This window comes from Phocoena phocoena, chromosome 12, assembly GCF_963924675.1.
Source record: "Phocoena phocoena chromosome 12, mPhoPho1.1, whole genome shotgun sequence".
NCBI lineage: Eukaryota > Metazoa > Chordata > Mammalia > Artiodactyla > Phocoenidae > Phocoena > Phocoena phocoena.
The window spans coordinates 84,813,123-84,829,082 of record NC_089230.1 but is presented as its reverse complement, the minus strand read 5'-3'; the positions used below and the strand labels follow the sequence as shown (position 1 = coordinate 84,829,082).

Genomic DNA, 15,960 nt, shown 5'->3' with positions numbered 1-15,960 from the left:
TTCCCAGTTTTGCCAAAATGTGACCATACAGGTTCTATCTAACTTTGACAATGTATTTTATTTCTGTTATATCTACCTCTTCATACCTTTAATGACCCTAATCTCATCACTGCACTGAAAGCTAGGAGATACTTTTAACGTAATTTTTGAATAGGGAACTGTGTACCTTCAACATGTATTATAAAATATTTATTTACATATTTGTTTGTATATATTGTTTATCATGGTAATGTCTATCCAGTTATAAGCATTGGTGAAACACAGTAAGAGATAATGATTCCCTGAATTGCTTACTGGAAAAACAATGCAATGTCACAATGTCACAATACTGTAAATGAACATTCACAAAACTTTCCTAAATAAAGATAAAATCACTATTGAGAATTTAAAGAACATGTTAACTAAATGGCATGTTTTTCATAAGCTGAAGAAAGAATAACCTTAAAAATAGTGTTGATAAAACAATCTCATTATTTCAATTCAAGAGAACTATTTGAAATGAACAGATTTAAGCTTTGAGTCAAACTTTTCTGGGGGCATATGTTGTCAGCCCAATTTCAAAAGAGGTAAATAATGTACAAAAAATTTATTTTCTACATACGGAAACCAGAGTGTATGGTCAATAAATTTTATGAAGCACCAGCTACACTCTGGAGTGGCAATGAAATTCAGAATATAAGAATGGTGAGATGATTACCGCAAGTCACTTAGAATTAATTCTTTCAGTACTTTGAGTGAGTGAGTTGACCAGATTCCTAAAACAATACTCTACTCTGGAAGGCCTAGATTTAAGAGAATATAGACAAATCCGTTACACAAAGGGTCTGAGGGAGAAGAAGAAAAGTTTAGTCTGGAGAAGAAAATGCCTCGAGGTGTTCCCACCCATTTCCATCCTGTGTCAGGAACAGCGCCCACCTGTGCCTGTCCTCAGAGGCCGCCCTGATTCCCAGGCACATGGTGGAGATTCTCTGGGCTCCTCCATCCCTCATTTCTTTCCTCCACTTTGCTTTTTAAGTTTTTATTGGATTTGTTACAATATTGCTTCTGTTTTATGCTTTGGTGTTTTGGCTGCAAGCCATGTGGGATCTTAGCTCCCCGACCAGGGATAGAACCCTCAGCCCCTGCATTGGAAGGTGGAGTCTTAACCACTGGACAACAGGGAAGTCCCCTACACTTTATAGATACCTCCCACACCATTGTCTTACCACACCTACAGTCCTTCACGTTCTACTGTTTAAACTTTCCAGTGCTTGTTGTATTGATATTTATACTTACCATGCAGATTAGATTTTGTTAAGGACTTTCATATACACTGAGGGAAGGAATATATGACTGGTTTATTGAGTGTCTTGTAAAGTATGCTCTGAGTTTAGTTTATTTTCATTGAAGAGATAGTCGAGCTTATGCTGACATATAATAGTCTTCACTAAAATGTGAAGAAAAGATGTATCTTAAACATGAAAATTAAAATTGATTAGAACAAGCTGAAATGTCATTATAACTATGTAGATACAGATGTATTATCATTGGTATTGCCTTCAAAGTTGAGCTATTTTAGATGACATCTTGCTTATATCAAGACTGTCTACTTTCACCTATTTTCTTATAGCAAATGTATCTGCTGCACTTTTCTAAGCTCAGAAGAGAATAATGACTTGCAAATTATATCTGTTGTATACACCATGTGCAAAAAACATGAAGAAAGGAAATTAATAGTTATAATGAGTCTAGGGAAAAGCCTGTTAACATTATTTAAACAAAACATGTTCTTTTTAAAAAAGCTTTTAAATAAATAACATTTAAAGTATGTTAAGTGTAATAAAGCCCTTGGGAACTGGTAAGAATAGGTAATGGAACATGAAAACTTGAAATTTCAAATTGTATTCAGCAAAGCCATTTGCAGTTTTAACCAGCTCATAAGTCATTAAAGAGTCAGATAGTATTCTTAGTTCAGTTTTCTAGGCTCATGGCTTTATTGTTATAATCTGTAGAGTCTGAGTTTGTGGTCCTTAGTGCTTGGGCATAGCAATTGCTTGATTATAGGAAACGCCAAATTTGCTTTTCTGAGAAAAAGAATTTTGTTTTTCATATTACTTAAGGTTTCTTCAGTGTGACATTTATACTTATCAATATTGTTAGGTTCCATAATGTGCAAGGAAATTTAATACATTTATTGAAAGTCGTTATTGGGACCTAAATAAGTGCAGTAGAATGGATCTATATGTGCACACATAAGCAAACACGCATGTACACATGCTCACACCCACCACTAGGATGCCTTGGTCCTGACAGATCTGAGCCTGCTGTGAATTTCCAAGATATATAACATCCTTATCATTAAAAGATGTTAGAAGAATAAGAAAATAAATGCATTTTAGTTATCTCATGCTCTATCAACTTTGCAAGCCTGAAAGTTCACTTTTTTCAAATAAAAAGTCTTAAATGTAGTTCCATTTCTGGTGGAAGGACACCTTGGACTACCCTGGCCTGCAGCCTCTGCAGTCTATTTTCGCCTTTCTTTTTATTTCTTCCTCTAAGCAACAACTCTCATGGTCTAGGTAGGGCCAACCTGCTATCTTTCAGGATTGAGGAAAATACACTGGGTTTTTTTGTAGTTCTCAAATTGGTCATAGTCACAAACGATCTCACGGGAATTGGGGCTTGCGGTTTTATTTTCTTTGCTGCATTTGTTGGCATACTAACAGGATCTAGCTAACAAATTCAGGAGTTTGTTTTATGTGTATAAACTAAAATTAATCATGAGCCATGGCCTTTGTAAATCATAGTGGAAAACACAATGGAAAACTGTGATGAATATTCTTTTTACCATTAACATGAAAAACAATGAAAAGAAATTCCAACATTTATCAGTGGGTATTTTCATGAATAGCAAAGGCTGATAACAACCCAGCGAATTAAAACTCACTTGGCAAAGCTTAAAGAGGTTCATTCTATACATCTATAATTTCTACAAAGGGGCGTTTTTATCCCTTTACTTTTTTTTTTTTTTTTTTTTGCGGTACACGGGCTTCTCACTATTGTGGCCTCTCCTGTTGCGGAGCACAGGCTCCGGGCGCGCAGGCTCTGCGGCCATGGCTCACGGGCCCAGCCGCTCCGCAGCATGTGGGATCCTCCCAGACCAGGGCACGAACCCGTGTCCCCTGCATCGGCAGGCAGACTCTCACCCACTGCGCCACCAGGGAAGCCCATATCCCTTTACTTTTAAAATTACTTTTCTACCCTAGCTTGCGTCCATTTGGAAAAGATTTCTGATGTTTTGCCTGCTTAAAAACCCCTCGGTAGTTTTTATGGGAGAGTCTTGAAATGCTAACTAGACAAGTAGATTGATGGTACTGCCAACGGCTGAAATTGAGATAGAAATGATTCTCTAGCTACAGTTTTTTTTTTTTTTTTTTTGGTTTTATCCTAAATTCCTAAACTTGAGTAAGCATTCTTCCCACTTACATTTCACATTCAGTTTATTCTTATTCATAATACAGCATTGATATTCTTCAAAAAAATTTTAGACTAATTATGCTATTGTTGGAGCAGGGGTCAGCAAACATTTTCAGTTGAGTCAGGTTAGACATATGAGCTCTAATGGTCTTTGTCTCATCTACTCTGCTATGCTTTTGTAGTGTGACAGCAACCAGAGACAATATATGAAAATGGATGTGGCTCTGTTACAACAAACTATCATTTACAAAGTAGGTAGCAAGCCAGATTTGGCCCCTGGACTGCATAAGTTGTCACCCCCTGTATGGTGAAGAGAACGTGGCCCCCCAAAGATGCCCATATCCTAACCCCCATAACTTGTGAGTATATTATATTACATGTCAGAAAAGACTTTGCAGATGGGATTAAGGGTAAGAACCTTGAGATGGGGCATTTATCCTGGATTATGTGAGTAGATCCAGTTTAATCACATGATCCATTAAAATTGGAAAGCCTTTCCCAGCTATGGTCAGAGAGATGCAAGGTAAGAAGGACTCCCCCTGCCATTGCTGACTTTGAGGAGGAAGGATGAAGGCCACAAGCCAAGGAATATGGGCAGCCTCTAAAAGCTGAAAATAACCCCTGGTTATCAACCAGGAAGGAAATGTGGACCTCAGTCCTACAACTACAAGGAACTGAATCCTCCTGAGACCCGAACGAGCCTAGATGTGGACTCATCCCCATATCCAGAAAGGACTGCATTCCTGCTAACATTCTGATACCAGCCTTGTGAATTTCTTGAGCAGAAACCCAGATAAGCTCACCAGACTCATGACACACAGAAAACGTGATATAATAAATCTGTGCTGTTCTATGCTGCTAAGTATGTGGTAATTTGTTACAGCAGCAATAGAAAACTAATAACCCTGCATTGGAGCATTGCAAAATTATTTTTTTGATTATGAAAATAATATATATGCATACAGTAACAGTGACATTTTGAATCAGATAAACTACAATAATGATAATATATTACTCAATGAAAGTCAGTTAGCAACTAGAGATTACATTTTTCCATGCTGATTATCATGCTAACACTTAAGGAATTTGATTAAAGGAATCACCAGACAATGAGAATGGCCATTGTAAAGTGGTGGTGGGATATTAGGGAAAACTGGAGGGTGCCAGGAGCAACTCTGGCATTTGTAGATGTGTTGTGCTCTTGAAGCAATTTAGCAAAACTTCTCTGCCGGCAGCTGATAGATTGGAACTGTGCAAAACAGCCTGGCCAGCCCTTGTCTCTGCTACAACCCCATAAAAGCACTACTAGGACACATTGTTACAACCTCTTGGATATAAAAGGAAAAGACAAGCTGTATGCTATATCTATATGGAATCTAGTTATTTGAGTGTTTACTTATTAAAGTTATTTGCCACTTCAACCTTGGAGAGTTTTACCCACAGATAAACCATTTGTTTTTTGAGAGGTGCACCCAGACCTGTATAGCCATTGTTGGAAATGATGCAGTCACATATGGGGAAGACGCTGTAAGACATATATGTGGAGGCAATGATTTTCTTTGAAGGATGCACATATAAATAATTTCTGATAGTTGTTCTACTTTTACTACTTTCCACATGTCAAATAGAAAGTATTTGTCAGGAAATAATGTACATTCAGTGGCTAGTGATATATCTAAGAAATTAGAGACACAAAAATAGTGTCATCTGGTTAAGTTGCGGTCCTGAGTAACCAGATAGCAGAAGCTGGATTACACACGTGCCCTTCCCTTGTGTTCTAACTGAATGGCTGCCAAGTCCTGGAAGACGTGACTTGTCTTGATAGAACCATACTCTGCCTTCCTCACTTCAGTGGCCTCTATGCTCTTCTGCTTTAGCTAAAGACAACTATTCCTTTTCCATCTTCTTGATTTAACTGGTTCTCAATGAGGTGCTTTCTGTAGAACTCATGTAAATAAATTGAAAAATTCCATATCTCCATTTCCTTTTAAGTAAGAAAAGTATTGCATTCTCAATGAGGCTCTTTGGACTTCAGGTATATGTCAGCTACCCCATCAAAAAATGAGAGTTAGACCCAGATTTAACTCTTTTTAAGTATCACGTAGAAATGCTAAAATACTCTCAAAACCTTGAGAAGAGGTATGGAGAACATTCAACAGACTGTCTTCCTGTTGTAGAGTTGAATGTGATATGATACCTTTTCAACTGCATCATCCCCTTGGATGGTGTATTACGTTTTCAGGGATTATGAAGATGTTTATATGTTAGAAGACATAATCCAGAAAGGGCTCCCTTTCACACTGATCAGCTTTCATGACCTGTCAGAGATTTGACTGTGGAAAAATTTACATCTACAAGAATCTTACTTCCTTTAGAATGCATTCCTGAGCATTTTAAAACGTGACTTTTCTCAAGTAGTAGAATTATAGGCAAGATATAAATTAGTCTTTTGTGGGTCAGGTCAGGTATTTTGGAAATGTTCTTAGGAATTCCCAAAATCTGTTTGTGCAGTTATATAAGAAATACAATTAACAGTGGGGATAGAAAAAGGACAAGCTTAGCAAAATCCAGATATTATTAATGTAATGCCTTTATATCTAAAGTTTTGGAAATGAAGAGAGGCTTTGGAGTCTCAGTTGAACAGTCTTTCTCCTGTCCACGTACAAGAACTCAATGTGTAATTCACTGGAAGATGTGACACAAGGACTCGCCCTGGAACATCTTGCTCAGAGCACTGGAAATGTTGAAAGAGTGACAAGGAGGTCACTGGCCTTCTCCAAGTCCTTAGAAGCTTTGCCTATGAGCTTGCTTTACCTCTACAGACAAGAGGATATTTTTTGTTTCAAGAGGACTATGAAAGGTACAAGAAAGTTAAGAGGTTTCCAGATTAGGAATTTACTGTGGCACGTGAGGACTAAGCATTCGAAAATGTAAAGAAAAGCAGAGTGAAGTAACCATGTTATTTCTGTTGTGTGTCCATGCTTCTACAAATGTGATATAGATTAAAAATTATAAGGAGTGGAGGGAGTCGTTAGAATGTATGTTCCTAAGTTAAGCCCCAATCTCAAAATTCCCGGAGCCAAGGAACCTACATTTTTCACCAGCATCCCAGGTGATTCAAGAGTAGGTCCAGAGAAAACGCCTTGAAAACATGAAGATAGCAAGAGTGTAATTAAGATAGCATGTGAATTGAATTTATTCAGAACTTAAAAGCACCAAGGAAAAGTTAAAGTAACTTGGTTCAGCATTCATGTTTATTGTGACTTTTATCTTTTCTGTAAATGACTTCCTTCAGGCATTTGTTCAGGTATCATCTTATTGGTGAAGCCTTTTCAATATACAAAATTGCAATCCATTCAACTTCCCAGTCTTTCCTACTCATGTATTTTACTTTTCATCATAACACATATTACCACCTAGCATATTATATATTTACTTCTTTATGTTTTTTGTCTCTCTCCCTGCCCCCTTCACTATAGCTAAGTGTATGAGGCAAGGATTTTGTTTTGTTCAATGCTGTAGCCTCAGTGCCTCCAAGGTGTCTGGAATGTTACAGGTGTTGGCTAAGTGACTTTTGCATGAATGGATGAGCTTGTTTTGATCATCTTCCTGGCTCACTCTTCTGACTTCTTCTCTTTATACCATAGTGAGATGTTTTGAAAATATTCCATAGGGGAAAAAACAGACCTGGAAGAGAGTTTTGTAAAAGAAAAGGAGTTCATTTATAAATGTCATTCTAGAATCATTAAGGGCTAGGGCTAGAAAAGATGTCTAAATTCCCTATTCTGCAAACAAGAAAATAGAAAAGTTATGAAGATCAGAGGAAAAGAGAGAACCACCTATAAAAATACATGGACAAAGCCAGTGATGTATTGTATTGTTAAATAGATACACAGACAGTCACCAATTTACGATTTTTTGACTTTATGATGGTGGGAATGTGATATGCATTCAGTGGAAACCATACTTAGAATTTTGAATTTTGATCTTTTTCTGGGCTAGAGATATGCAGTAGGGTACTCTCATATGATGCTGGGCAGTGGCCCACAGCTCCAAGTCAGCCACACAACCACAAGGGTGCACAATTGATATACTTATGACCATTCTGTAACCATACAACCATTCTGCTTTTCACTTCCAGTACAGTATTCAATAAATTACATGATATATTCAATGCTTTTTATTAAAAAAGGCCTTGTGTTAGATGACTTTGCCCAGATGTAAGCTGATGTAAGTGTTCTGAGCACACTTAAGGTAGGCTAGGCTAAGCGATTATGTTCTGTAGGTTAGGTGTATGAAGTGCATCGTCAATGTATGATATTTTCAACTTGCAATGGGTTTATCAGAATGTAACCCCATCACCAGTCAAGGGTGATCACTAATGGTTTGCTTGATGTTGAGACAGAGAAGAGAAGTAAAGGAAAATATCAAAGACTGTTAAAGCACTAAAAGTGCTGTGTAGAACATCTATGGTAATTAGAAAACTTGGGTCACAGTACATTTTTAAACGCTTAAAAATGGGTGAGTACAAATGTTTAACTCAAGTTCAACTATACTCTTTTCAGTGGAGTCAAGAGACAGTTTTTTGGCCAAAAATATGTTTTTCAAGAACAGCGTATTCTTTCCAAAAGTTTTCAAATACATTCAGTTTTAATATTTTAAGTGTCAATTATATTGACAGCTCTATAAATTAATCTTCTCTAGCCGGTTTGGCTCATTTACCTGACAGCTTCTGGTTTCTTAGTTTCATGCTTTTCTTAAATCCACTTTTGTGAGTTGGTTCACAGCCTACCTATTTGCCTCTTGCTTCTGTCATTACGCTTTGTTCCTGCTCTCTGTCGGGCTTGCCATTGCCTGCTATTGATTTTCTGTAAATTCTTCATAACAGATCTTGCAGCAGAGTACCTTTGAGAAAAGTATCTGAAAATTATAACAAATATTTTACAAGTGGTTTCTTTTAGCCAGGTTTTCTGGGGTTTTTTTCATGTATAGAATTCATTCGTCATTGGGTTTTGCTTTCTTTACCATCTCTCATTCTTATTCTCTAAGTGACTGGTCTATCCAGGTACTAAGATTCCACTAGTTTGTTTGTTCTGCTTATTTTTGTAAGCTTCAGATGTTTCCATAACTGACCTCACCTCATAGGCCCACGTATGGGTGACTCTTCTGGAATGAATGTTCACAGAGGGGTGTCTGTCTTTTGTGTAGGTCCGGAATGTACAGTGAAATGCAAGATTGCGTGGTGTGTTTTGGAACCTATAATTCTCATGTGGATTGTTTCTAAATTTTCACAAGGACAGAAAGAGAGAGAATCATGGGATCTAAGGGGTGAGGGGTGAGGAAGGTAGTGGGTGAAACTGAGGGTTGACAGAGGCATGGATAAGAGTAGAATAGGCATTTCTCACCTTTATACTTTCGTTTTAAGGTGGAAATTAGTGTCTTTCGAGGGGTAAAATGGAAGGTGATATCTAAACCATTAAGTTCATATTCTATTTCTTTTCTAATATTATTATCTTTTGTCATAACCTGTTATGAGCTCTAATTATGAAACAGTAATCCTATAATCAGTATCCTGCTTTGATTTATATAGAGATTGAACTTAATCTCACTCGTACATTACTGAAGAAGTGAACTCGATGTAGAGGACCTGTAATCTCAAGGTCCTCACCTACGTATACAGTCTATATCCATGACATGTATACTTCCATGACCTTCACTGTCATACTCCAGGGCTAATTTGTTTTCTAGAAAGTGCTCTGAGCTCTTTTGAACAGAACCCTAAATATAGCATAACTTTATTATACAACATTGTAGCTCTGCTGAGGATTTCTTAGAAAGTCACATGCTGTATGAGGATTTCAGGTAAAACCAGACCAGGTCTCATAGGACAGAGAAAGAAACCAAGTTGAAACACTATTGCCCTCCCCATGTCTTGAACATCCATATCTATGCCTCCTGTGAGAACTAGAAAAGGGCCCATTTATTCCATGGAACTCTCTTTGACACAGGCCATGATGCTCTGTCCATAATTTGTCCTTTAAAAAGTAAATTATCAACTAGTGACATTTATATGAGCATGTCTCTTTTTGTGTTATTCCATGAACATTCCATGCGTGTTCCTCTTCAATCTCTGTAAGGCTATAACCCATTTCAGGGAAGGGAATATTTTTTATGTTCTAAGAGCATAGTTTATAAGTATGAGCATCTGATAAGAAGGATGCATTAGAGATGTGGTCTTTGAGGGATTTTGGAGAATGGTAATGGTGCTAAAATATGGGAGTTAGTCAATGTCTCAATTAAAATGAATAATGAAAGTTGGGGTAAATTTCACCAGTTTTAGAATAATGAGCTAAGTTTCTTTTTCTTAGTGGAATTCTAGAATGGACTCGGTGACCAGCACTTAGAAAGTCAGTGTTTCACAAAGAACTTGCCTAGAATTTTAAAGATGTTGCTTTGCCAGATACATGCCAGTGATTATCTACTTGGAAACAAGACCGAGGGCAGGTTCTCTGAGGGAGCATGACCCCCTGCGGGAAGGAGCCAGTAGGCTGTTTCAGGACTATAAATTTTACCTGCCTTGGCCTATTCATCACTTTTATCACTGACTTGTTGGATGAGCCCATAGATACCATGTTTGTTTCTTAATCATGCAGTGACACAAAGTTAAAGAGTGAATATATGTGATGTCAAAATCAGAATTCAAAAAGCTCCTGAGAGACTTCAGTGGGTAATAATACCTGTCAAGCTCAGGGGAAGATTACCAAAATATCCCATACACCGTTGGAATGCATTATTAGGCATATGGCACCTACATTGCAGAAGCAACAGTACCGCTTTATCCTGTGCAGGTAGGACACAGGTGGATGAGTTCCCTAAACACACTTTAAAGTGTGTGCTCCAACCTCAATACGTAAGGCAAATACTAACAGCCATAAAAGGGGAAATAGACAGTAACACATTCATAGTAGGGGACTTTAACACCCCACTTTCACCCATGGACAGATCATCCAAAATGAAAATAAATAAGGAAACACAAGCTTTAAATGATACATTAAACAAGATGGACTTAATTGATATTTATAGGACACTCCATCCAAAAACAACAGATTACACATTTTTCTCAAGTGCTCATGGAACATTCTCCAGGATAGATCATATCTTGGGTCACAAATCAAGCCTTGGTAAATTTAAGAAAATTGAAATTGTATCAAGTATCTTTTCTGACCACAACGCCATGAGACTAGATATCAATTACAGGAAAAGATCTGTAAAATATACAAGCACATGGAGGCTAAACAATACACTACTTAATAATGAAGTGATCACTGAAGAAATTAAAGAGGAAATAAAAAAATACCTAGAAACAAATGACAATGGAGACACAACGACCCAAAACCTATGGGATGCAGCAAAAGCAGTTCTAAGGGGGAAGTTTATAGCAATACAAGCCCACCTTAAGAAGCAGGAAACATCTCGAATAAACAACCTAACCTTGCACCTCAAGCAATTAGAGAAAGAAGAACAAAAAAGTCCCAAAGCTAGCAGAAGGAAAGAAATCATAAAAATCAGATCAGAAATAAATGAAAAAGAAATGAAGGAAACGATAGCAAAGATCAATAAAACTAAAAGCTGGTTCTTTGAGAAGATAAACAAAATAGATAAACCACTAGCTAGACTCATCAAGAAAAAAAGGGAGAAGACTCAAATCAATAGAATTAGAAATGAGAAAGGAGAAATAACAACTGACACTGCAGAAATAAAAAAAATCATGAGAGATTACTACAAGCAACTCTATGCCAATAAAATGGAGAATCTGGAAGAAATGGACAAATTCTTAGAAATGCACAACCTGCCAAGACTGAATCAGGAAGAAATAGAAAATATGAACAGACCAATCACAAGCACTGAAATTGAAAGTGTGATTAAAAATCTTCCAACAAACAAAAGCCCAGGACCAGATGGCTTCACAGGTGAATTCTATCAAACGTTTAGAGAAGAGCTAACACCTATCCTTCTCGAACTCTTCCAAAATATAGCAGAGGGAGGAACACTCCCAAATTCCTTCTACGAGGCCACCATCACCTTGATACCAAAACCAGACAAGGATGTCACAAAGAAAGAAAACTACAGGCCAATATCACTGATGAACATAGATGCAAAAATCCTCAACAAAATACTAGCAAACAGAATCCAACAGCACATTAAAAGGATCATACACCATGATCAAGTGGGGTTTATTCCAGGAATGCAAGGATTCTTCAATATACGCAAATCTATCAATGTGATAAACCATATTAACAAATTGAAGGAGAAAAACCATATGATCATCTCAATAGATGCAGAGAAAGCTTTCGACAAAATTCAACACCCATTTATGATAAAAACCCTCCAGAAAGTGGGCATAGAGGGAACTTTCCTCAACATAATAAAGGCCATATATGACAAGCCCACAGCAAACATCATCCTCAATGGTGAAAAACTGAAAGCATTTCCACTAAGATCAGGAACAAGACAAGGTTGCCCACTCTCACCACTCTTATTCAACATAGTTTTGGAAGTTTTAGCCACAGCAATCAGAGAAGAAAAGGAAATAAAAGGAATCCACATCAGAAAAGAAGAAGTAAAGCTGTCACTGTTTGCAGATGACATGATACTATACATAGAGAATCCTAAAGATGCTACCAGAAAACTACTAGAGCTAATCAATGAATTTGGTAAAGTAGCAGGATACAAAATTAATGCACAGAAATCTCTGGCATTCCTATATACTAATGATGAAAAATCTGAAAGTGAAATCAAGAAAACACTCCCATTTACCATTGCAACAAAAAGAATAAAATATCTAGGAATAAACCTACCTAAGGATACGAAAGACCTGTATGCAGAAAATTATAAGACACTGATGAAAGAAATTAAAGATGATACAAATAGATGGAGAGATATACCATGTTCTTGGATGGGAAGAATCAACATTGTGAAAATGACTCTACTACCCAAAGCAATCTACAGATTCAATGCAATCCCTATTAAACTACCACTGGCATTTTTCACAGAACTAGAACAAAAAATTTCGCAATTTGTATGGAAACACAAAAGACCCCGAATAGCCAAAGCAATTTTGAGAACGAAAAAAGGAGCTGGAGGAATCAGGCTCCCTGACTTCAGACTATACTACAAAGCAACAGTAATCAAGACAGTATGGTACTGGCACAAAAACAGAAAGATAGATCAGTGGAACAGGATAGAAAGCCCAGAGATAAACCCATGCACATATGGACACCTTATCTTTGATAAAGGAGGCAGGAATGTACAGTGGAGAAAGGACAGCCTCTTCAATAAATGGTGCTGGGAAAACTGGACAGGTACATGTAAAAGTATGAGATTAGATCACTCCCTAACACCTTACACAAAAATAAGCTCAAAATGGATTAAAGACCTAAATGTAAGGCCAGAAACTATCAAACTCTTAGAGGAAAACATAGGAAGAACACTCTATGACATAAATCACAGCAAGATCCTTTCTGACCCACCTCCTAGAGTAATGGAAATAAAAACAAAAATAAACAAATGGGACCTAATAAAACTTCAAAGCTTTTGCACAGCAAAGGAAACCATAATCAAGACCAAAAGACAACCCTCAGAATGGGAGAAAACATTTGCAAATGAAGCAACTGACAAAGGATTAATCTCCAAAATTTACAAGCAGCTCATGCAGCTCAATAACAAAAAAACAAACAACCCCATCCAAAAATGGGCAGAAGACCTAAACAGACATTTCTCCAAAGAAGATATACAGAATGCCAACAAACACATGAAAGAATGCTCAACCTCATTAATCATTAGAGAAATGCAAATCAAAACTACAATGAGATATCATCTCACACCAGTCAGAATGGCCATCATCAAAAAATCTAGAAACAATAAATGCTGGAGAGGGTGTGGAGAAAAGGGGACACTCTTGCACTGCTGGTGGGAATGTGAATTGGTTCAGCCACTATGGAGAACAGTATGGAGGTTCCTTAAAAAACTACAAATAGAATTACCATATGACCCAGCAATCCCACTACTGGGCATATACCCTGAGAAAACCAAAATTCAAAAGGAGTCATGTACCAAAATGTTCATTGCAGCTCTATTTACAATAGCCCGGAGATGGAAAGAACCTAAGCGCCCATCATCGGACGAATGGATAAAGAAGATGTGGCACATATACACAATGGAATATTACTCAGCCTTAAAAAGAAATGAAATTGAGATATTTGTAATGAGATGGATAGACCTAGAGTCTGTCATACAGAGTGAAGTAAGTCAGAAAGACAAAGACAGATACCGTATGCTAACACATATATATGGAATTTGAGGGGAAAAAATGTCATGAAGAACCTAGGGATAAGACAGGAATGGAGGCGCAGACCTACTGGAGAGCGGACTTGGGGATATGGGGAGGGGGAAGGGTGAGTTTTGACAGGGCGAGAGAGAGTCATGGACATATACACACTAACAAACGTGGTGGGGTGGATAGCTGGGGGGAAGCAGCCGCAAGGCACAGGGATATTAGCTCGGGGCTTTGGGACAGCCTGGAGGGGTGGGAGGGGGAGAGTGGGAGGGAGGGAGATGCAGGAGGGAAGACACATGGGAGCACATGTATATGTATAGCTGATTCACTTTGTTATAAATCAGAAACTAACACACCATTGTAAAGCAATTATACCCCAATAAAGATGTTAAAAAAAAAAAAAAAAAAAAAAAAAAAAAAAAAAAAAAAAAAAATAAAGTGTGTGCTCCAGGAGATGAATGTGGAGGATGAGAGAACTTGAAAGCTACAGAGTGTGTTTAGTAGAAAAGAGAAGAGGATCTGTGGATAGCTCACAACATCAGAGAAGAAGAATTACTAGGTTAGTTTCAACGGGAAAAATAGGGCCCAATGAATGTGACAGAAAGACAGAAAGAAAAACATTCCAACAATTAGTCTCTTCAAAACAGAAGGTTTTCCAATGTGGAAAACTCATTGTGTCATGCTGAAGGTCATTGTGGCTACTCATTACATAATGATTAAACTGAATAAACATTTAGCATGTTTTCCCATAGTTTTATTAGATGTGATTTTATAGGAATATGATCTGTTGATTAAGAAAATATTGCAAGTCTACAGACTCTCTGGAAATGGACAATTAATGCAGCCATGTCTTGCCTTTTGGAAGCTGCACCACTGGAGGCTGAAGAGGAAGTGGCAGGTGTGCCTAATGCAGAAAGTTTCACTGTGATTGAATTATTATAAATATTGTAAATATTAGATATTGAAAATACTTTGGCTTCTAAAAAGAAATAATCCAGCTATTACTGTTTTAGGGGAAAAAAATGAAATAGAAATCATCAAAGTATGTACCTTGTCATTTATGAGGCCTTCACTTATAATTAAATAAAAAAAACAACTATGGGTTATGATATTTGGAATAAACGTAAAGTTTTCATGAATAAAATTTCATAAAATGGGCCATTAAACCTATGAGAAAGGACATGCAAATTTTTAATGCAAAAAAAATAGAGGTGGAATCCTTAAAGAATCTTACTGCAGGATAAGAAATGTGCCATTCTTTTTGCATTTCACATAATCCTTCAGTTTTTTATGTATGTACTCAAGATACATTTATTCTTTCTCTGCTTATTTTTAGGGTACTTTGAATCCTTATTGTGTGTTATGGGATGACTCAAAAACGTAAGTGACAGATGTTTTCTTACATGACTTTGGACTAAACATTCAAAGCACATTAAGTTATTTCAGCTGCTTTCTAGTCAACAGGAATATGATAAGTTAGTGGGATGTGAGTTACACTAGGAGAGAAAGCAGTCTTCTTTTTGAATCTGTAGGACAGCATGATGAATGTGTTTGTGTGTGATGATGCCATCAGGTTACATCCCAAGGTAGGATTGCATTACCTGATGTGTAAGGCATATTGCGATGTGAATTCCATGAGGATTTTTAAAAGCTCTAATATTTTAAAATTATAGGAGCTCAGATGCTATTTCAACATTTTGCCCTAGTAATTCAGCTTAGAATCGCAGAATAAAATAGCAATCTATATGGTCATTTAGCCAATACATTACCTTGAATCTATTCAAGGTATGACCTTGAATCTATTATCAGAGTAATGCGATATTTATATGGTCCTTCCAAATTGTTTTGTTATAAAAACATTGAGTGACATTTAATTTTCTTATTCATATAGTAAGAATGAATAATTCTTCCATGTATTACTTTGTTTGTAACAAGTAATTGCAATATATCTGGTCAAAATCATCTTAATCTCATTGGTAATGCTATGAGATTCTAAGGTCTCAAAGAGCAGAAAAATCCATGATTAAGGATTAATTAGACTCCCATACTTAAGTACTTCTGTGGGTTTATTTCAGTGTAGTAGCCAGGTTATACAATCTTGGTTTGTTTTGTTTTGCATGGAGGGGGGATAAATGTCAATCAATCTCAAAAGCTAATACCACCACGTA

General features: G+C 37.0%; 1 protein-coding gene across 1 annotated transcript in view; it reads left to right on the top strand.

Moving 5' to 3' along the window:
- The window catches only part of ADGRB3 (adhesion G protein-coupled receptor B3), an 802,318-nt gene that overhangs the window by 452,656 nt on the left and 333,702 nt on the right, over window positions 1-15,960 (top strand). The window contains exon 15 of the mRNA XM_065889244.1: window positions 15,129-15,172. Within this exon, the coding sequence (XP_065745316.1) occupies window positions 15,129-15,172 (44 nt within the window). The remainder of the gene's footprint in view (window positions 1-15,128; window positions 15,173-15,960) is intronic.